At 36.0% G+C, this 22429-nt stretch overlaps 3 protein-coding genes across 5 annotated transcripts; 1 reads left to right on the forward strand and 2 right to left on the reverse strand.

Moving 5' to 3' along the window:
* Positions 1–849: 849 nt before the first annotated feature.
* On the forward strand, positions 850–7955 carry LOC104222674 (uncharacterized). Its single transcript, XM_009773930.2, has 14 exons — positions 850–1078; positions 3496–3586; positions 3682–3766; positions 3998–4067; positions 4262–4331; positions 4873–4942; positions 5082–5127; positions 5211–5460; positions 5540–5745; positions 5852–5926; positions 6507–6567; positions 6705–6785; positions 7305–7384; positions 7590–7955. Exons 1-14 carry the CDS (start codon positions 960–962, stop codon positions 7666–7668), a joined length of 1383 nt encoding a protein of 460 aa, XP_009772232.1. The 5' UTR covers positions 850–959; the 3' UTR covers positions 7669–7955.
* Positions 7956–8773: 818 nt separating this feature from the next.
* On the reverse strand, positions 8774–11477 carry LOC104222673 (leucoanthocyanidin reductase-like). 3 transcript variants are annotated; one of them, XM_070160079.1, is made up of 5 exons: positions 11319–11477; positions 10953–11093; positions 10483–10720; positions 9315–9518; positions 8774–9097 (listed from the first exon to the last, which is right to left on the reverse strand). In XM_070160079.1, the coding sequence occupies exons 1-5, from the start codon at positions 11412–11414 to the stop codon at positions 8892–8894; spliced, it is 885 nt and encodes a 294-aa protein (XP_070016180.1). In that variant the 5' UTR covers positions 11415–11477; the 3' UTR covers positions 8774–8891. The 3 variants fall into 3 exon arrangements, with proteins under 3 accessions (XP_070016180.1, XP_009772231.1, XP_009772230.1); XM_009773929.2 differs by having other exon boundaries at positions 11205–11477; XM_009773928.2 differs by having other exon boundaries at positions 11199–11477.
* Positions 11478–12911: 1434 nt separating this feature from the next.
* On the reverse strand, positions 12912–21955 carry LOC104222672 (transcriptional repressor ILP1). Its single transcript, XM_009773927.2, has 6 exons — positions 20757–21955; positions 19245–19412; positions 17472–18151; positions 16838–17120; positions 16190–16479; positions 12912–13300 (listed from the first exon to the last, which is right to left on the reverse strand). Exons 1-6 carry the CDS (start codon positions 21873–21875, stop codon positions 13108–13110), a joined length of 2733 nt encoding a protein of 910 aa, XP_009772229.1. The 5' UTR covers positions 21876–21955; the 3' UTR covers positions 12912–13107.
* Between the last annotated feature and the right edge of the window lie 474 nt (positions 21956–22429).

Below are 22429 nucleotides of genomic sequence, written 5' to 3' on the forward strand. Positions count from 1 at the left end.
CCTCAATCAAGCCTCACGGGCCACGGGCTTACTCAGGCCGGGCTTAAAAGCCTTGTTTTTAAACGGGCTTCAAAAATTCTAGCCCAGTCCTGCTAAATCACGGGTTGGACTGGGCTGGCCCAACGGGCCAAGCCCATATTGACGGCTCTACTTTCAAGCAACAATGGCTCGAATGACTATATCCCCGCGTTAAAGTAAAGGAAAATAATTTACGGACATATATAATATGACGGATGTTATTTTTCAAAAAAGAAAATCTCATAATAGAGTAATTTTTGTGTTTAGTTATCAAAAGGGTAAAACGTTTTCTATTAAAATAGGTGAAATAACTTCCTTACTTATAATAGAAAGTCATTTCTTATAACTCTCTTAACTTATTTCATTTTACTAGTTCCAATTATAAGTTAGACATTACAACTTTAGATTTCAATATTATTCATAAGATACGTTTTAATTTGCAAATAATATTATCAACTTTAATATACTTTTTTCGTAAAAAATAACTCTTCCACTATTAGTCTACTAGACCATCCTCGAGACATCTAATACATGTGGGATCTTTACATAAATAACCGATTAAATTTTATTATTTATTTTTTAGCCAGTATTTTAAATTATACACTAATTATTTTGAATTCTCGGAATTGGCTACCTATCGTCGGTGTGGGGGCAATAAGACAACAAAGAACGGCGTTTTGGCGTGAAAGCCAAGTCTGTGTAATAAAGTTTCTCTCGCAATTAACGTTGCTCTGTCCTGTCTTGTTCCTGTTCTATTCTTTTCTTATATTCAAACTCCAAAAAGGAGTGAAATCTGTTTTTTTTCGCATGTCTTTTCTTGAAATTCTGTTTTCTTTCCCTTTATTTACTGTTATTACTCTTTGACATCTAGAACGTGGGGGGTTCTTTTTATTTGTGAAAAAAAGAGTGAAATTGGGTTTTCTTTATTTTTTGGGGAAGTGATGAGTGGAACTAGGAGAGTATTAAAATCTATTCAATCAGTAGCAGCTCATGGATTGCTGTTTTGTTTCACTTTGCTTCTTGTTCTCAAGCTTGATCAAGCCCTTCATTATCCTTGGTGGTATGTCTTTACTTTTGCTAGTATTTATTTTCTGTATTATTCATCTTTTTGGGAATTTTCTAAGTTATTGAAATTGTTGAAATTCAGGGAATTTGGTAGCTTTTTGGTTAATGATTTTGGTAATTTCATATTTCGTGACCAATTTATAGAAAATATTTTATCTTGAGGGAATGGAAAAAGGTTTTGCTGATAATAAGGATTTTTGTGGATAAAGTGAAGGTCTTTTATCTGAATTTTATCCAAATGACATATTTGCTAAGAGTAGCATTCTTGTTGAGTACTTTGAATCTATGTTGTGCTAGTTTTTAATAAGTGTTTATTAACATAAAAGCATGATTTTCCATTGTTGGAATTTAAAATGGGAATGCATTTTGGATCATTGTCTATCGGAAACAGCCTCTCTACCCTCAAGGTAGGGGTAAGTATGTGTACACACTACCCTCCCCAGACCCCACTCGTGGGATTATACTAGACCCCACTCGTGGGATTATACTGGTTTGTTGTTGTTGTATTTTGGATCATTGTTGAGCTTGAAGAAAGGTAGAAACTTTAAGATTTTGGATGATGTGCTTACTGTTATATTGTTAATTATGCGTATAGAAAGAGGAGTGTATTTACAATTAGATATTTCTTATAAAATTGATTCAGGATTTTGGGCACTTCTGAGTAACCTGGTTTGTTAGACGATGTGATAGCAGCATGAGTGAATTTGTAGTTGCTTAGTCTAGTTGTAAATGAGTTAACCAATAGTATATAGGTAAAGGTTCTACAGTTTATGCTATTTAGAGATGATATTGTGTTTATTAACCGAAAAAGTCAACCAAAATTTGAAATTGTGAAGTAAGTTTTCAAATAAGTACAAACGAGGTAGAATATATGCATCGCATGTTTAACCTTTAGGAAAAGAATAAAGGTAAGGGAGATTAGATAGGATTGTAGTGGGTACATGCAAACAATTCAGATATTTAGCTCAATCTTCCAGGAAAATGGCATGATAAATGAAAGTGTTAGACACAAAATTACAATTGGATAGTTGAAATGTAGGATATTACCCTATAGGAAAATACCTAACAAACTTAAGGCTACGCGGATTTGCCAAGGTCTTCGTTGGAACTGAGACCTGATCTTGAAGCATTCAAAGTATCTTTTCCGATAGGTGCCTCTAGAGATTAGTTTCAGTTCGCTATTGCGAGATTTGCAATGTTATATAGAACTGCAGGTTGGGCCTCTAAGTTCAACATATCCTCAAGGTAAAGGTAATAGAAATACGGATGTTAATATCAACGTACAATCAAATTAAAAGAGTAATCACATCCAGTAAAAAGTACGAGTAGTACACACACAGAGGATAAATGAGAAAAAATCGACTAAGATGATTTTGATCATGGCTTGCATTAGACATGTGATAATTATAAGGATTAAAGATGATAAGAAAACGAAGTAGATCTAGAATTTTATGGAGGGAAAGCTTTTCAGAAGACTTAAAATCTCTCAAAATTAATGTTAGTTTTGCAAGAATAGAAAACAATGAGATCAAAAGATTCATAGAGGTGATGGCAGCCTGTTGGGATTACGGCTTAATGGCTTAGTTGTTGTTGTCACACTTACATTGGGCTCGGTATTTGTTCAGAATTTTTTTGGCTCATTAGAGACTTGTATGCTTTTTATGAGAAGTCAGTTTTAGGAAACCTCTAAACTTTAATTCTCCTAAAGGACAAATCATTCAGATAAATTGGACCTGAGTAGAGCTAAATATAGATTCATAGGATTCATCTAGCTAAACCTAGATAATCTGGAATTGAGGCATAGTTTATCAGTTGAATGATAGGGTGTATCAATCTTCCAATTTTTACTCTTTTATGCCCGTTTTTGATGTCTAGTGAATAAGAAGCAATGCAAATGCGCCCACAACCTATGGCTATATGGTTAATCATTCAAAAGCATCTTGAACCCAAAAAAGGTGAAATTCAACCTCAAAATTCCCATAACTGTTAGAGTTTCTGTTTTCTTTGATTGAAGATACCGAAAAATTCATGCAAAGTTGGGTATCTCAATTTGTTGAATTCAGTGATAGTAGGTTGTCTTTCTTTCATTTCTGTATTTTTCTTGCTTCTGAATTTTGATTGTGCTCGCCCGCACAGACATGCGCAATTTGGCACGTGTGTGAGTGTGCACATGTGTGTGTATTGACAGAAAGAGAGAGGTTTCTAAGAGTTACTAAAGAATTTGCTACATTAATCTTAGCTCTCTTTTTTTTTATAATTGTACCGTTTGCAGTATACAGCGAAATGAGTTTCTAAGTATTGCCTTGTATTCCTTTTCTTCTTTTGTTTTACAAGATAATCGAGAACTTTGAAACCCTTGCTCCCTTAAACAATATAATTTACAGTTGGTCTCACATCTGGTTCCTTTTTCAGGGTCATTTTTGTTCCACTTTGGTTGTTTCATGTGGTTGTAGCAAGGGTTAGATTCTCATTACCTGCTCCATCAATGCCTCATGATCGACATGTATGGCACGTTAACTTTTCTGATTTTAGATTCAATATAATGTATATTTTCAAAAAGCTATATAGTGACAGAAGCACACATTCCTTCATAAACAGTGGGCACCATTTCATGCTGTCATGGCGACACCGCTGCTTGTTGCTTTTGAACTCCTCCTTTCTATTCATCTCGACAGCACCTACGGTAAACAAGAAAATTTCCTTAGAACATCATTACCTGATGCATTTACAGCTAACCATTTATTGCCTTCTTGTTGATTCATAATGGTGTTTGATATGCAATGCTAGTTCTCTAATCAACAAGAAGGCAATAAACAACTACTGCTTAACTTTCTCTCTTTAAATTTGATATGCAATGCTAGTTCATATACACAGCGGCCAGTGCCACTTATTTGTGAACTGTGGTCAATTGCAGCTGTAAGTTTGAAGATTGTGTTCTTTCCCCTGCTAGCACTTGAAATTGCTATCTTGGTTGATAATGTTAGGTAAGATACTTATTCTGCCAAAAAATGCTGACCTTTAAACCATCTGGTGGCAGTTTTGAGTTATTTTTGGAATAAAGAGATATGAGATAAGATTTCCAAAAATATGCTTTTTTCCGCATACTTTTAGAGCAGGAAAAATTGGTCTTGGTTTTGGACGTGTATCTAATTTCTTTTGCACTTCTTCTCATGTTCAGAATGTGCAGGGCTCTGATGCCCGGAGATGAAGAAAGCATGAGTGATGAGGCTATATGGGAGACCCTTCCCGTAAGTATAGAGCTCGTATTCTTTTTTATAAAAAAACCGACAGTTAGCAGTCATGTCGTTCTTGTAGCTTATCTACTAGGAGAAATCTGATATTAATAGCCACTGATACCTTTTAGATTGACTAGCTGAGAAAGCTTATTTGTTCACTTGCATAAATGTGTAAACAAAAGAGCGTAAAGGAATATTTTTAGCTTAAAAGGATGTGAACTCTTAAGTTCTTGATCTTTTGTTACCATAATATTCAAGAGGTTGATTGCTATCTCCTCACTGGTGAAAGTAGGATTGAAAAATAGTTTTTGTTGAGGAGTTATGCGTATCAGGAATAATCATACTTCATCATATCTTTTAACCGCACGTTTTATAAATACGTTTTGCAGCTATACGCAGTCTGGTGTTATGTGCCTTTTATTGATATATGTTGTGTTTCATCCTTTTAATGTGAAAGTTGTTTGAAAATGTGATTGGTTGGTGTAACATGCAGTTTGAGCTAATATCTGTGGATTGGTAGTTTCTGAAAGTCATCTTGTTATCTATGTCTCAGCACTTTTGGGTTGCAATATCTATGGTCTTCTTCATAGCGGCAACAACATTTACTCTTCTGAAGATATGTGGTAAGTATTTGACTCTCATTGAATTTGTGTGGCCAAAATTGCACTATTTGCTGCTTCTCATTTTATTTATATATCTGTAGCAATATTCTTATCAGTTTGTCTATGCTGCAACATCAAGTTTGTTTGCTGTGAATTGCAGGAGATGTTGCTGCTCTTGGGTGGTGGGATTTATTCATTAACTACGGGTACAAAAAAACTCCCACTTATTCTGCGTGATAGGTACTTGCGCCTAATTGCTTGCTAAACATGTACCGTTCTTGCCGTTCAGTGTCGCGGAATGCTTTGCCTTTATTATCTGCACAAAATGGTACAACCCTGCAATCCACAGAAACTCAAGTCTACGTACACCCAGCTCTTCTACATCAAGCATGCGATATCTTAACTGGAATAGTGGATTTCTGGGATCTTTGGATGACGATGATCAACAGAATGGAATATGCAATTTACAGGACATTGGCGGTCATGTGATGAAAATTCCTATTGTTAGTTTCCAGATATTGCTTTTTATGCGCTTAGCGGTACGAACGCTCTAAGAAGTTTTGCTTTCAATTTTACAATTAGTTAATCACATTTGCAACTAACACATTTTGGTTACAGGGGACCCCACCAAGTGCTAGATTTATCCCAATTCCCGTACTGTTTATCCCTCTTTTCCTACTGCAAGGAGCTGGTGTATTGTTCTCTGTCTATAGACTTGTGGAGAAAATTATTCTTTTGGTAGATGGTGAAGCTGGTGTCAGAAGCTATTTTAGGATATCTTCGTTCATTCGTGATACTTTCGGTTTCATGCATCACGGGTCAAGGTAATGATAGCAAGGTCAAACTGTGCAACTTCTGATCCTTTCGAGCATTGTATAGGTCCACTCATTTCCGCATGCTTGTCTCTTTGTGTTGATCTTATTGGTACAGGTTTTTAGGTTGGTGGTCAATAGATGAAGGAAGTCGAGAGGAACAAGCTCGTTTATATTATGCTGGGACATCTGGGTTAGTGTTCCGCTGCTGTTAATACTTGCAACTTTTGCAGTTCTGAACAGCACATTGATGAATGTTTATCCTGTGAGATGATAGTCGCATACCAAACAAGAACTTGATGAGGGAAAATTATTGATGGAAAAAGAACCTTAAGATTACAAAAGCAATAGGATATTTATCTTGAAAATGGATTAAAATGCACGGGTAAGTATAAATACTGTAAGAGAAGGACTATTAGTGTAAAAAGATTCTAAAATGACTTATTGCTTATAAATTTTTTGCCGAATTTTCTTATTGAGGACCATGGTAATCTTGTAAGTGCCGCCGGAGATCTTCTAAATAATATATGACAGTTATTATTTACTTGGTCCGCTCTAATATGCCTTGAGGTTATTGCCAGCACCATTATCCTATTTTATAACCTCGGTGGTTTATCGTGATTCCAGATCAAGTTCCCTTAATTGATGTTGACAAATTTATCTTCGCTATCCTACACTTGTAGCTCTTGCTTGAAGTTGTACATGCAGTGCTTCATTAACCAATAATACTTCCACTGATTTATCATCTCTGCATTTTCTGATTGTTATTTCAGGTATGATACTTTCTCACCTGACACTGTAAAGCAAATGCCTAAAGCGAAGCTTGCTGAAGAGGTTGCTTCCTTTTTCTTGTTACCTCTTTTTTGGTTTCTTTATTGCTCATTGAGATGGTTAGCTTTTTCTTCCAACTGTTTCATCCTTCCTCTGCTGCCAGTGTACCCTAATCCATTATTGACTATTGTTATCTGCAGATCTGGAGACTACAAGCAGCACTTTGTGAGCAATCAGAGATTACAAAGTTAAAACAGGATGAGTTCGAAAGGCTTCAAAATGTAAGATTATGTCAATGTATTGCTAATACCGTCAAGCCTCTCTATAACTGCAGCGTTTGTCCGATATTTTAGGCTGCTAAAGTGAACGCTGTTATAGAGAACATATTTATAACATAACATGAAATATTGGTTCTAAAGAAAACTTGACCATTGTAGTGAAATGTTATTATAGAGAAGTTTGACTGTATAGAACATTATATTCTCTTGACAAATTCAGCAGCAAGAGGAAGAAAACTGTCCACTTTATATTTCTTTTATTATATCATGGGATGCTTTAGAAGAAATCTAGCCTTTTTTAACAAATATTTGGTGTTTGAAAAGGAGAAATTAGCTTGCATTACCTTAATTATTGTATGTAAATGTTGTTTCTCGTCCTTAATAATTCATCATGTTTCTGGAATTTAGTGTGGGAATTTACACTTTCTGAAGAATCCTGCACAAAACCAAAACTATTTAATGCTTGTTCTTCTATCAGTACTGTCATCTGCTGAGCCATTTACGGGTGGATCCTTTTGTCAGGAAAAAATCTTATGCAGAATTTGCTTCGAGGAACAGATAAATATTCTTCTCCTTCCTTGTCGGCATCACATCCTCTGCAGGTATTACCTAAACCTCATGCCACTCCTTTTCTGCAGTAGTCCGATTTACATTCTTTCTGTGATTTACGATATTTGATATAATACTGTTTAGAGCAGATACCATATTGAAGGAAAATTAATAGTATCTCATTTCTTTCTCATGCATATAACGCTTTCTGCTAAAAGAAATTCTAATCTGATTGTTATAACTGATCATTCTTTTCAGCACCTGTTGTGACAAGTGCAAGAGGTGCCCCATTTGCCGTGTATTTATAGAAGAGCGTTTGCCTGTAAATGATGTATAGTTACTTCTATCAGCAAGAAGCTTAGTTTCCCCGAGCTTGTCCTTCGATCAGACAAACAAATTTAGATGGTGAATGCAGTTTTATTGAGTCATATCACCACAACTACATATTGTTTCATCCAATTTTGTATATTTAAAATCGTTTGAACCAGGTTTGTCTGATCTTGTGAACTGTGTATATCATCCACAAGATTACTGTATTCTGGTAATAGATTATGTAACATAATAGCTATACCAACATTGTGCATATCTCTCTGCTCTATCAAATGTATTATGGCGTTCGACATCTTTGCTTATTGTACCGGGAAATGACCTTCACAAGTTAGGGGTAAGGTCTGCGTACGCATTACCCTCCCCAGACCCCATTTATGGGATTATACTGGATTTGTTGTTGTTGTTGTTGTTACTGTGAAATGAAACTGTGATTTTTTGAAGATGAAACTGAAAATTATTGTCCATATATACTTCGGGTGACATTGAAAGGAAAAGGACAAACATATAGACTTTTCATACTATTTTCTTTGCTACGCTTGTTTAGATTGGACTCCTTTCTATTTCAACTCCTTAGCCTCGTTCTTTTAGGTGAAATTACATGTCTATCCTTGTAGAATTCAGTTTAGTGCTTACTTGGTCAGGAAGAAAAATGGGGGTAGGTGCACAAACAACCATTCTTAGGGATGTTATTTGGATATTAGCCGGTACTTATTTTGTTTTGAAATTTTAAACTAAAAATTCTAATTTCAGGGCAATTTAGGATATTTTTTTTCCGAAATTGAATTGAAAAACTGAAATTCAAGATGCACCGGCTAATTTCTAAAAAGTAGTTATTTAGAGTGGCTATCTAAACTGAAATTCAAGATGCACTGATTAATATTTAAAAAGCAGATATTTAGAGTGGCTACGTAGTGTATTTTTACGGAAAAATGGAAGCTTAAGCATTCATATTCATAGTTTAAAAAAATCGTTAGTAGGAAAATCGTTTTTACATTATAGGCATGGTGAAGGCAGAATAAAAACATTAAACTACTAATTGAATTGCATTAGAAATAAGGCAATAAAAGGTAAATATTACATCGAAAATAAGGGCAAATATTACCTAAAATAAGTAAAAAGGGAAAATAACTGTTTTACTCATGAAGAACAGAGGGAAAAATGTCTTTCAACATATGTTTAGAATAAAAGGACAAAATAGCTGGATTCAAATAGCAAAAATTGCAAACTAGTCTAGTTATTAGGCATTTTGATGCACATTTCATCCATTCTTAGAAAGAAATCATCGAAGCACTCGTCAATAGTGCGAAAGGACTCATTAGGGTACAAATTGCAAACTTCAAGGTCCTTTATGCCATCAATTGAAAATTCAATTTGACATCCCCTTATGAAAATTTCATGTGTTAGAGCTGCAACTACACTTTTGGGGTTGATATTCTCTGCAAAATGACAACATATAAATTTAACAAATGAGTGTTATTATTTCTTGACAAGTATAACATATACTCGAGATGCAAATTATGCTCATTTCTTTGCATATATTTTTTCCATCCCTAAAAAACTATTTCGTGATCATTATATAGTAATAGTGTCATATAAAATGAAACAGAGGGAGTATGGTAGGGTTGTTAAAGAGTTGAGAGAAAATATATAAACCTGCAGCTACAGCCAAAAGGGCATCTTCAGTGATTGTGATTTTAGGTAATGTTCGACCAATTTTAGTTTCCCAAAGAGAAGCAAGTTCGTTCATGTTAAAATAGTTGCATTGTGGTCGAAAATGTACACATTTGTCCTCAGTCCTATGGTCTTCTGCTGCTTTGATAGTGAACTTTCCAATATCAGGACCAGCCACAAAATAAGCTGCACTTTTCAAAATATAATTAAAGATAGAAACGAGTGAATTGAAAAGAAGAAAAAATAACAATTAACTGAGATATATCTAAAAAAAAAAAAAAGGTATAACAAATTTCCATTCAACTGAAATTATAGTAAAAAGGAAACAATAACAACAACAACTGCTACTACGCCTCAAGTTGGGATCGGCGATATGAATATCTTTTCCTTTCATTTTATTCATTGAGTTCAAAATTATAGTCAAAATGAAAAAGAGGAAAAAAAAAAACACCATCCCAAGAAGTTGTTTGACAAGATGTACATTACAACAAAATTTTTGCCATGATTCAAGAACTAATGTAGCGACATAAAGTGCCAAAAAAAAAGGAAAAATAGATGTTCATACACTGATAAAGGATGTATGTGTTGGGTAACGCCAACATTCTGCCTATGGTAAGGCCTATGAGGGGGCTGGGATGGCCCGGGTCGGAGCCATGGTCGAATAAGGTACTTGGTTAAGAAATAAAGTTGCGCCCTTGCTATAAACTATAGCTTTTGGCATGATGGTAAGCGCTTGATCCTAAAAATTGTATAAGAATCAAAGTAATGGGTTCGATTCCCAAGAGCAACATGCTACATGACGCAGGTGTTGGGAGGGGGATTGTTGGGTAACGCCAATATCCTGCTTATGGCAAGGCCCACGAGGGCGCTGGGGTGGCACGGGTCGAAGTCATGGTCTAACATAGCTCTTGCTTGATGGGCTTGGTTAAGAAATAAAGTTGTGCCCTTGTTATGAGCTATAGCTTTTGGCATGATGGTAAGCGCTTGATCCTAAAAATATGAATTCTCAAGAAGAGAGGAGTCGTGGTAATTCCCAAAAATAAAATTTTCAGAAAAACACAAAAAAATATCAACATACAAATTGTTGAACCATAAAAAGACAATTTTAATTTTCCCTTGAAATTTTTTAGTGAGGTGGGAATAAATGTACCTTTAACATTGCCATCACCATATATTTGGAAATGGTCAAGAGGAGGAAGAACTTCAGAAGGATGTTTATTGTCATAATAAGGCCAAGAAGCCACTGAATTGCAACAAATGTAAGTGTAGGGTATATTTAGCTCTTCTATCAACCTTCTCACTTTCCTTTTCTCCTTATACATATTTAGCCCTGGTTCCACTGGATCTGATCTGTCTACTTCATGTCCAAACTCTGATGGCAAAAATCTCTAATTTCAAAAAAAAATAAAAAAATTTAAGTTTGCCTGATAAATACATAAGGCAAAAAATATATATATATATATATATATATATAAGTTTGTGTGGTTGACTTTTACGATAGACGTGAATTGATGTAGCTACGATTATGTTACATGTATAAATATGTCATGAAACTTTGACACTAATTTTCGCTTTTTTCTTTTCAAAGAAAATTAAAACGAAAATACTGTAAAGATTTACCTTAATAGTTCCAACAGATTTCATTGCCTGAACAAGGGAAAGTTGATCAAGTATACTATCACCACCTACAGCTGATATTATTATATCAATCTCATATTTCCTTAGCATGTCCTCCATATAATCTTGGTCATTTATATCACCCTAATAACAAAAAACAATTAAACAAAATAAATAGAATTTTCTCTACATTTCATTATTACAACCTGTGTCAAAAAATAAAGAATAACAAATAAGTTAGATAAACACTTTTACGTGCAATATTATGGCCCCTTTATCCTCAAATGATTTGATCAATTTAATCTTAGAATGACAATCTGGGAATGATCGAATAAGAATATAAGTTCTTCGATTAGCATCAAGACTTGCTTCTGCTATATATTGTCCGATGAATCCGGTTGCTCCGACGATGAGAATCCGACCACCTTTGCCTGTTACTCCATTAGAAAATGGTGGTGAAGTCATATTTTCTTTTAACTTTCTCAAAAATTATCTTGTGCCAAGAAATTTTAAAGACTCTCCAAATAGTTTGTAGATAATTGTATTACTATATACTAGTAGATTGGTTTATCTTTAACTTTTCAACTACCCTTCTAGGTTATTTTATCCACCCATTTTTTTAGTTTGAACTTTGGTATTGACTTGTTAGAAAATGTTGACCTATAGGTTTGATATTATAATTTTTTAACTTCTATTTGACGGGTAGATCACAATAAAAATACCCCATAAATAAGAATAATAAAAGCGTAGTCCAAGAAGCCGAAGAAAAGGGACAAAGTGGAATTCTACGTGGAAAAACTGTGCTAATATGTCTTCTTCTTTTTTTCCCTCGACGTGTAGTTTTTAACTATATTTAGTCTATGTTGTGAGTTTGTTACATACTAGATTTAATGTGACTTTGGTCGCAATAGCGGTAGTTGTGAGTGTATTTATTATTCGAGACAAAAAAAAAATATTAAAAGGGACGTGCATTAAACTCTCGTTATGCGCGAGATCCGGGAAAGGATCGGACCACAAGAATCTATTGTACGTAGCTTTACCTTGCATTTCTGCAAGAGGTAGTTTTCACAGCTTGAAACCGTAACCTCCTGATCACGTGACAGCAACTTTACCAGTTATACCAAGGCTCCCCTCCAAGACAAAAATATATTGATGCTATTAATTGTTTTGTGCATTTTCAAGTATAAGCAACTACAAGTCCATATTTGCAAATACAACTAAACATTGACAACTAGTCCAGTATTGCAAACTTGTCTACTTACTGAAGGACATAAATTACATGGTTAGCAAGAGACTAATCAGAATTGTATCTTCATGAATTGAATCTTATAATTTTGATCACATGACTTTAAGAATTATAGTCGCTCTCAAAACAATAGCCGAAAAATATATATTTTTTGTATATATATATACAAAAATTATATACTTTTTCATCTAAATTCCCTGGGTTGATGTTGAAGTTAGAATCAACTAAGGTAAACCAAAAATCAAGAAGTTAGCTCGTGAAGGGCTAGAATGAGAAAAAATCATGCATTCCTACTATAAACCTGCATATGATTTAAAAGGTGTTTGGCTAAACTTATAAGCTAGTCAAACTGGCTTATAAGCACTTTTTGACTTATTTACACGTTTGGTAAAATTAAAAGTGCTTATAAGCCAAAAATAAGCCAAAAGCCATAAGTTGGTCTCCCCTAACTTATCAAATTTCAGCTTATAAGCACTTTAGGTTTGACCAAAATATTTACTATTCTATCCCTTAAATACTTCTTTTTAAAACAGAACTCTTCGTATACCCAATTCTTGCTGCTTATTATTAATTTCAGCACTTTTATCCAAACACGTAACTGCTTATTTTTTAAATCAATTTCAACACTTAAAAGTGCTTTTCAGCACCTAATGCTTATCAACACCTAATGCTTATCAGCTACTCTAAATCAGCTAAGCCAAACGGGCTCTTAGTAATGAGACAATTTCAGCTTCATGTTTTCATTGCACTTGTCATGTTGAAAGTAGGGTAATTTGTGACAACAGTGAAAAACCTAAAAGCAAAAAAAAAAAAAAAAAGGCATTGACATCAAACTTAAAATTGTAGAAGACTGCTAAAACTAGAGCACCCCCTCGTGTATGAAGACAATGGAACCAAGAAAAGCAAATGAGATTATAAGGCCTCCTTGATGTTGAAGGTTCTTGATATGTCTCTGGCATAGTCGTATTGATTTAGCTCCACGAGCATCTTCTTCAACCGACGAGCAAATTTAGACGTATCTATCTCTCCACTGCTTGATGAATGCTTTTTCTCGAGCACTCTGCCAAGTTTTAGCAAGTAATCTACCAATGGTCGTAACTTTGGACTGCACACAGATTAAAGAACATCATCAGTAAGCACTATCGAAAGAACAAATGTTTTCACAAGGAACCACGTAAATCAGATATTTATAGAACAAACTGATCATGGGAGAACAGGCAACTGTTGCACTTATTGTTATATATAACCTTTAAAAGGAAGAGATGATGGAAGGAGCTGCCGAGTTTCCTAGATCTCCTCTCTTCTATTTCAAGATCTCTTCAAGTTGTCACCCCTCTTTTTTTCTCCCCTCCTGTGTTCTTGCACACACCTTAGACTATTTCACCGTAAATTTACACTGGTACAAACACAAGTATCAAGTAATTTTGTCCTCGAAGGCTTAGGTAGTAAGGTAAAATCACTCAATTTTTTAATATTGGGCTAGGATTTGAGCCCTGCTCTTCCATAAATTTTTCATCCCAACTCCATTGACCGCTAGGCCGCACACTTAGTTGCAATATAATCCCTCCCTCTTATTTACCAATTTTTTTTTTAAAAAAAAACATCACCTCATGTGTGTAAACCACATGTCCAGAGACAACCAAACAAATGGATGAGTCAAAGATAAACATTCTCCCACCAACAAGCTGAAAAATCATTACAATGACTACATTCTACCCCTGTCAACACCAACTAGATGAAGGGAGAAAACAGACAAATGGTAAGAGTCCCTAGTTGATCTCATTGGGTCCTTGTAACTGACACAAGTCTTGCCTTGTTTTTATCTTTCTGGAAGTATTGTAACTAGCGTCTGTTTCCATTAGCACTATCTTTGTGCTAAGTCCAATTTTTAATGAAATATGTTACCATTTCAAAAAAAACAGACAAAAGGATTTTTATCTCTTCCTCTCTTCTTTCTCCCCCAAAAATCTACAATGAGCCACCTTCCCTCTTTACTCTTCGGCTAGACGGCTACCATTCATTTATGACTTTTGGAAGATCGGCAAATGACATGGCAACGGCGACAAAGACCACGACTGTCAGAAGATTTATTTTGGCATTTGCCAACAACCCTCTGAACAAGTACACATAAATGACCAAATATAAGTTTACCATAAGTTAAATTTTTTTTACAAGGTAAGTTATAACTTATAAGATATAGCTTAACCTTGAATAAGCTCAAATATTTGATCTTCTCTCTCACTTGCCTAAGCTCTCTGCCCTTTAAACATCACCACAGAGCATATGTCATAATGATCACTCCAGTTACTTCATATTTAAGTTCCTGGAGCTTTAGTACTTAGCTTTGACCATGTATCCTCCCTTTCTTTTGATAAGCCAATGGACTACTCTCTTTTTTTACTTATTTTTTTATAAGCAAAACTATAAATAATAAAGGGGACAATTAAAAAATTTCTACTCACTAACAGGATATGATGGTTCCTATATGTTAATGGGCATTGATTCTTTTGTTGGGGTGACAAGTCATTCTAACTCGGTTTATCAAAAGTTGACAAGTGACAGTTACATAAGAAAAGGATATTTTAACGATCACTTTTGACATATTTGTCAGTCTTTTGAAAAGTAGATTTTTCTTATATGAGTTCTCTGTGGTGCCAAGACAAATTAAATTTGTAGTGGAAGATGATTCTGATCAAAATATGAATCTATACAAACAGCATCGTGAGGAAGGTGTCAGTGATTAAGGTAGTATTGGGGAACTCTTCAATTTCATTGTACTACTAACAAGTACAAGCATAAGCATGTCTTCACCCCATCTGAACTTAGCATTAATCTTGTCATGATCTGAAAAGTCCCAAACAGAGCCTTGGTTTTCGTGTCTACCACAGAGTTTAGAGAACCTAACACATATCAGAAAGGCTTAGGTTCAACCTAACACTGATCTACTTATTAAAACCAAGGAAACTTAAGCTTCAGCTATTCAAGTTCAGACAGCAAGTTAGCCATGCACTTCAAAAGTTATTTCTGGTTGTTATATTCCTTGAAACAAATTAGTTGCACCAACATCAGAGGAAAGAATTTCCGTCATTAGATAAAATTTATTTTCTTAAATATCAAAAAAATAAAAAGAAAAAATATCTTATGAAAAAATTGGATTCCAAAAGCAGAAGTCGAAGAATTTCTTGGAAGTTAGAGTTACAGCAAGTCTATTAAGGAAAGGGAATGTTTTTTGAAGGGCATGGCCGGACAAATAACGGAAGTCATTTTACTTTCCTCCATATGACGCAAGCCTGATACTCCCCAAAATTCCACCAACCGAAAGTACTTTCCCACAGCTGTGATAGAAGTTAAGCTTCATGGAAAGGATGCTCGTTTTTTCATTAAAGCATGTCTGTAACCATAATTATAATAATTAACAGCAAAGCAAAAACATAGATGAGTTGGTCCTTTACCCTTTCACTTCTTGAATAAAGTATATCTTTTCCCTCTGCTTTTTACCTTCTCGATTTCCCCCATTTGGGAAGGCAATACCTTACATGTTTAGTATTTGCCTACTAAAGAAGAATAATGGAATTACATACACGCTTTGGGAGGTCAAAGCACCAAAGAATATGTCCCTTTCTGGAGTATTATATAATTGGTGATGCCTTACCCATCAAACGAAGAATTCTTCTCTAGTTTGTACCACACGCTCCTAGCCAAGACTAGAGCCACGACCGATGTGGGATACTGTACCCAATCGTCCATATGCCAGACAAGAAAGTAGTCCCAAGTGAGTTAGACTACTTCACTCCATTTTCTATTTCCTTTAAATCTTTCTTCTACTCATATCACACCCCAACAAATATATGGCAAGTTCGCATTGTTAAGTAATGAAGCTAAGAATAACAATCTCAAGGCAAGTAGCCAAGTAGAGATCAAAAGATGGAATTTCTGATGAAGACTAGAGAGAACATGGAATGCCAACTAAATAGCCTACTCAAATTAACAGTACCTGCAATCCCCTGTGACTTTGGGTCCAGCCCAGACACCGCGTACTGATGCGACAACTCTTTCAGTTCTTGTTACAGCATCATGAATGTTTGACTGAATGCTTCGAAGATGAGGAAGAATCTTTCCACTGAAGAGTTGATCAAGAACCAGCTCCTCCAGGACAGGCATGGCAAAAATCTCATGAAACAAGCATATGTTCCTCATCAAACGAATAGACATGCCAAACCTATAAGCAGCAACTCGTGCTGCATCAGGTACAGCCCTCATTACGAGGGTGTCCCACGTTGGTACCTGCAAAAGAAGTTCAGAAGATATAAATGAGCAATCCAGTTTAAACAAAACCAGCATGCAAAAATGTGTAGGAGCATTTACCTATAGTACTAACTAAAGGACATTAAAGAAGTGTTGAATCTATTGGAGCCTCTCATCCTTTTTCACATAATAAACCTACAACTTCACTACCAACAAAATAACGATGAGGGCCAATCTTACTCCATTCCTCCCCATTTTACTATTCCTAGTCTCCTCGCATTTTCTAGAAAAACTTGTTCCCAATAGTTATTTCACTTGGATGTGTAGAAACCCATACTTAAAAATAATGTGTTGAAAATTATGCACGCAATTTTGGCCTCTGGTGATAAGAACGCACCTTCAAATTAGCCACAGCATCAGCTAGACGATCACGAAGCACAGCAACCAGATTGCTGAGGGCTGAGCCAGAAAAGGGGCCATACCTCAACACCAGTTTCATGGCAGAGACAGCACAATCTGTTTCACTAGTGCTAAGCATATCCCAGCAATTTGCTAATTGGTTGTGTAGAATAGGTACTACAAGTTTCTCCACCAACTGAGGAATAAGATTGGCATCAGCATCATCAGTGCTTATTTCGCTTTCACCTTCTGGAAGTCCATAATTGAATAGCAAAGAGTGCCTGGAATTAAAAAAAATATAGTTGGTAAGAGAATTAAATCTCAAGGAATTAGCAATATGAACACATGAGAGATGAAATGACGCATTTATGTCTTGCTTCCATAAGATTGCTTCGCATGGTGCCAAATACTTCTTCAAATTCAAACCAATTTATATTGCAAAAAGCACCTGGAATTTCTATATTTCACTTGGCATTATCATTATTAGCAAGTATAAATCGTTTGCCCTCTGTGACTACAATATATAGCCACAAAGCTCCTATCCTCAAAAAAGAAGGACCGGGCTTGGAAATGAAAGGGTTGAGGTCATGATCCTTGAGAATAATTGATTAAAATTAGTTGAGTGCACATACCAGTTCATATCCATAAAATCTGCATTCTCATGTAGAGGATCCCACTTCAGAAGCTCTAGTCTCACATAGGGTGAAAAAATAGCAGGTATACTAAGTGACATATATGCATCGCGATAGCTTGACGCATAATCTTTCTTCCATCTGTCAAACTTTTCAACAACCAGAGACAGTTGAGAGTATTCTTCATGTGCATCACCAAAAATCTGCTCGGCAACCTGAAGCAATTGATCACGGTTTGACTCATATGCCGTACTCTCGGAGTCACTTTCATCAGTACTAGATTCTCCTTCTATTTTATGATAGGAGCTGTCACGTTCTATAGCTGACATTCTCTTAACATCATTTCTCACTCTCCTTAGTTTCCGAGCCTCTGCCCTTCTAGTCGTATCCATCCGTTTCTGCAGATTCACATCTCGACCAAATTCATCTAGCTCTGCAGGTAAATCTCCTCCTTTCCTCATGGATGCTGTTGCAGCTTGAGCAGCAGCCGTGGCAGCTTCTATTGTTGCCGCATTGCTCCCACCTTTACTTAGAACTTGTCTAGCAGCATTTACAGCGGCTTCGAGTTCCCTCATTTCATCATCATTATCAGCAGCTCTCCTTTCTAAGGTAGCTTCTGCTCGTTCTTCATGAAGTTTCTGCATCTGGTCTTCAAGTTCCTCGATGTAAGGAGCTTTATCCTGTAAGGATTTAAAAATACCCAACAGTTAGCACACAGGATTTAGTTCTCCGGGACAACTCAAACAAACACTTTCTGCAAAAGCTCAAAAATAGAGTGTGCAGACTCAACTTCTCAAATATTAAACAAACCGGCCCTCGGTATTTTTACCCTATAATCCTACCAAATAGTCCAACTTCAGACAGCTTAAAAGTCCACTAATTTTTCACCTAAACATAGTACGCTATTGTATTAGTGGCCGCTAAACAGAGAATCAGAGAAACAATAATAAGAAACTTCCTTGATCACGAAAAGAAAAAAAAAATCCTTATCAAAAATGAAATAATTTTTCAAAGGCGAAAAACATAACCAAGCATTGGCACTTTAGTGGAAACAAGGAACAAACGAAGAAAACAAAAATATCTTGCATGCAAGATAAAAGTAGAAACACAACTAATCATTGTATAGCCTATTGGAAAGAGAAGGGGGGAGGGGGGGGGGACTGCAACTAAGTGACAGAGTAAAACCATGTCAATTACAAAAACAAGTCAATTTTCAGATAGGATGCATAGATGCAGTTCCAAGTTTTTTTATTCAAATTCAGTGACTTTCTTATGGATATTCATCCATGACACTTCCTTCCAATATAAATTGACGGCCACATTTATTATTAATTATTTATAATAATGACTAATGCCTCTTCAAGAGGGAGTTTATGGACCGAAGACACATACTTTATGCCATGGCTGCACTTCTTGGAAGAGCTACTTTAGCAAGGCAAAGCACCTAAGCTGTACTACACCGCTATGTCTAACACTGAATAATTAAATGGATCTTAAAAAAGCATCAGACTCTGCAAGAACCACCTAACGGAATAATTTCCAGAAAGCATCCAGTGACTGATAATTGACCATCCTGACAAATTCCCATTAACTGACAATATCTACAACTACAAGTGGTACTTATCACCCTTCTAGGTCATCTTTTCTCAATTTATTTGCCTAAAACCAAATAAATGAAAGACTGCCATGCTCATATTGAGAGTACTGCCACAGCAGCCCCAGAATATAAATGGAAACACATAATATGCCGCTCATAAATTAGAAAACGCATACCTGTAAAAGCGTACATATAACAGAAACAAAGTCGCGAAGTTTTTGCATAAACATGTACTTCTCACCAGCAGCAGACAAAGAATTTTCCAGCGTAGTGACATTTGACAATGAGGCAGATAAATTTTCTTCAGTCTTGTTCAATGATGCCATAGTTCGGCCATGAGACTCCTGACAAGGAAGATAAAGGATAATAGCAGTTAGTAATGTATACATTATACTTTTTAGAATGCAACACATGCTGTTACGTTCGGCCATGTGTACTCTGTATTTCTGTGAGCAATATTTTTAATAGTTCTACAGCTCTCATGGCAACACAAAATGATGGTCAATACTGCAGCATCAATTGGAATAGGGAACAGAAGATATTGTAAATGCAATTTTGACCACATGTGCATCCGTCCTTTCAAAAACTGCGTATGTAGAAACAGTAGCTTTCAGTTTATTAGTGCACAGGGGATCGGCGTAGCACCATATCTCCATGAACATAATGCAGAACCTCAATGGTTCTTTGTAAAATTTACCATAAACAGTTTCAAAGTTTTAAAAATCATGAAAACCCCACTGACATAAATGTAAACTGACAGGCTCATGATCCAAATCACAGTCTAACTTAGCCAGGACAGAGGAAAGACGCCAAACAAAATACAGTTTACAAGAGTGCACAGAAAATGAACAACATCACACCACAAAGCTAATTTTAAGAGCATACCAATCTAGCATTGTGTAATACCATGAAACCAATGCTTGCATGATTATCAACAGAAGATAATTTCAGGAGAATATCAATCTAGCATTGTGTATACCATGAAACCAATGCTTGCATGATTATCAACAGAATGTCAGGAAAGAGAAAAAAACGATTTAGCAAAAAACATCTTCCCGCCCTCAAGATATCATAATAAAAAAAAGATTACCTACTTCATTTATCAAATGTCTTTAACTAACGCTAATCCATGGAATTGCTATTCAGAACACATAAGAGAGTGCAATTTTTCATTCTTGTTTATTGTTTATTCTTCTCACATGTGAACTTCTCAAGCATAGTCAATTCCAAGATAGGATAAAGGAAGAGGGTCACACAAAAATAGTCAACGATGATAAATCCTCTAAATATTGAAACTAGAACAGAATGTTACAAAAGGAGTAATGTAGCCAACCCAACTAGCTTGGGTCGAGGTACAGTCAATTGATTGCTTGTAGTGATCATTACAACAACAACAACTCGCCTCAATCCCAAACAATTTGAGTTGCCCGTATCAATCTTCATAGACCATGTTATTCCATTTAAACTCATCTCATGCCAAAATATGCAAATACAAATTAGAAATACTGTATAATTTTCTGAGGGTATAAATCTCTGAAAGACTAAACCACTCCTAGAAAGCATAGGACCTACAGTAGAAGTGATAGCGTCTAAAACATATGCTCAACTAATATGCATCGTCTATACACGGGCTGCTAAGTTGATCACTGAAAATAAAAGTACCAGGAAATGCACTTACAAACACTTACTTTCAATCTTCCCATACTCTCATACAAAGCATTTTTAGCAACCTCAGCCTGCTTTGAAATCGACAAGGCATCCAAACTAGGCAAGCCTCCAACCACTCCTCCTCCAATTGTAGGACCACCAACAGAGACGCCAATACTCTGTACTGAGGAATAATATACACTACTGGCTCCTGCAGCTGAAGTTCCAAGATTCACCTTCTGAACTGCAGCTGTAGCACTGGTTACACTACTACTCATAACCCCTCTATTAGACCCGCCATCGTCCAATCTTTTTCCTAACCCTTTTCTCACCTGCTCTTCTTCCCACATTTTGTCCTCCTCATCATCTTCATTATCATTAGTATCAAAATCCTCAAACACACCTTTTCTCCCACTATCAGTTTTCTCCCCGAAGAAGCCAATTCTCCTCTGGAACTCTGGTTCCTCGTCGCTCAACCCCTCCGCTTCCCCATGATTACCCCCTTCATCCAATGCTATATAGTCCCGGGCCGCAGGCCCGGCTTCCCTTAGCCTCTCCCTCTTAGCTCTTATTGCTTCTATAGTCTTTGCATCATATTGATCAACACCTACTTCATTATCCTCTTCACTTTCTTGGCCTTTTTCCTCAGCTTCAGCTCTTTGAGTACTACTCACACTAACTGGTTTCACAAGGCCTTTCAAAACAATCACTGGCTCAACGGGCCCGGGCTTAGGCCCAGGTTTGGGCCCAGAAGAGCGAGAGCTCGCTAGAGTTCTGGTGTTCTTCTGGAGCTCAAGGAGAGCTTCTTTTGTGTAAGTACCAGCTTGGGGTTGTACATTAGAGGTAATTGAAGGTTTTTTAGGGGCAATTCGGTCTTTTCCAGAAGTAAGCTTGTGCGCAGAAGATGATGATGAAGAGGAGGGTTTGGTGATTCGTGAGGGTCTGGAGGACGGCGTAATGAAGGGACTTTCGCCGGAATCTTCTTCGTCGTCGGCGAAACTAAGTAGGGTTTTCTTTTTGGGCTTAGTAGCGGTGGTGGTAGGGACGGGAGTTTTAGGTTTAGCGGCGGTGCCATTGGTGGCTGTCTTAGTGGTGGGGGCTTCCTCTTCGTCGCCGTCGTATCCGCCACGGCGGCGGAAGTTTCGGGCTTTCGCGGACATGATTTGGTGCCGGAGACTGTTTTCACGGTGGGGAGAAGAACGCCGAATGAAGAAACAAAACGAACGTCGAATTAAAAATTTAAAATCATATATAAATATATTCAGTCTATGGATATTTGCGCTTCTAATTTCTTGAATATTACAGTAACGAATTCTGATTTTTGTTGGTGAGATATTTGATTATTACAATTACACTATTGAATTATCCATATGTTACTTTAGATTTGTATTTTTACTTTATGTTATTAGATAACTTAATTTTGAAAATAGTTTAAATATAATATATTTCTTGAAAAATGGATCGAAAACAGGTATGTAAAATTGATTGGATGTTAAATATGTTTGTAAGTGTTTAACTAAAATTCGTTTGATAAGCTAATCAATTGAATTTATGAAATCAGGCCATAAGCAATTCGACAAGACAGTTGAATCTTTGTTGATATGAATATAGTAAAAACAAAGCAATAAGATTGATAAGTTGAACAATTAAACAATTAAATAAAGATTAAGAGAAATATGAATTTTCCTAGTAGATTGATAATTAGCAACAATGT

This window comes from Nicotiana sylvestris, chromosome 10, assembly GCF_000393655.2.
Source record: "Nicotiana sylvestris chromosome 10, ASM39365v2, whole genome shotgun sequence".
Lineage (NCBI taxonomy): Eukaryota > Viridiplantae > Streptophyta > Magnoliopsida > Solanales > Solanaceae > Nicotiana > Nicotiana sylvestris.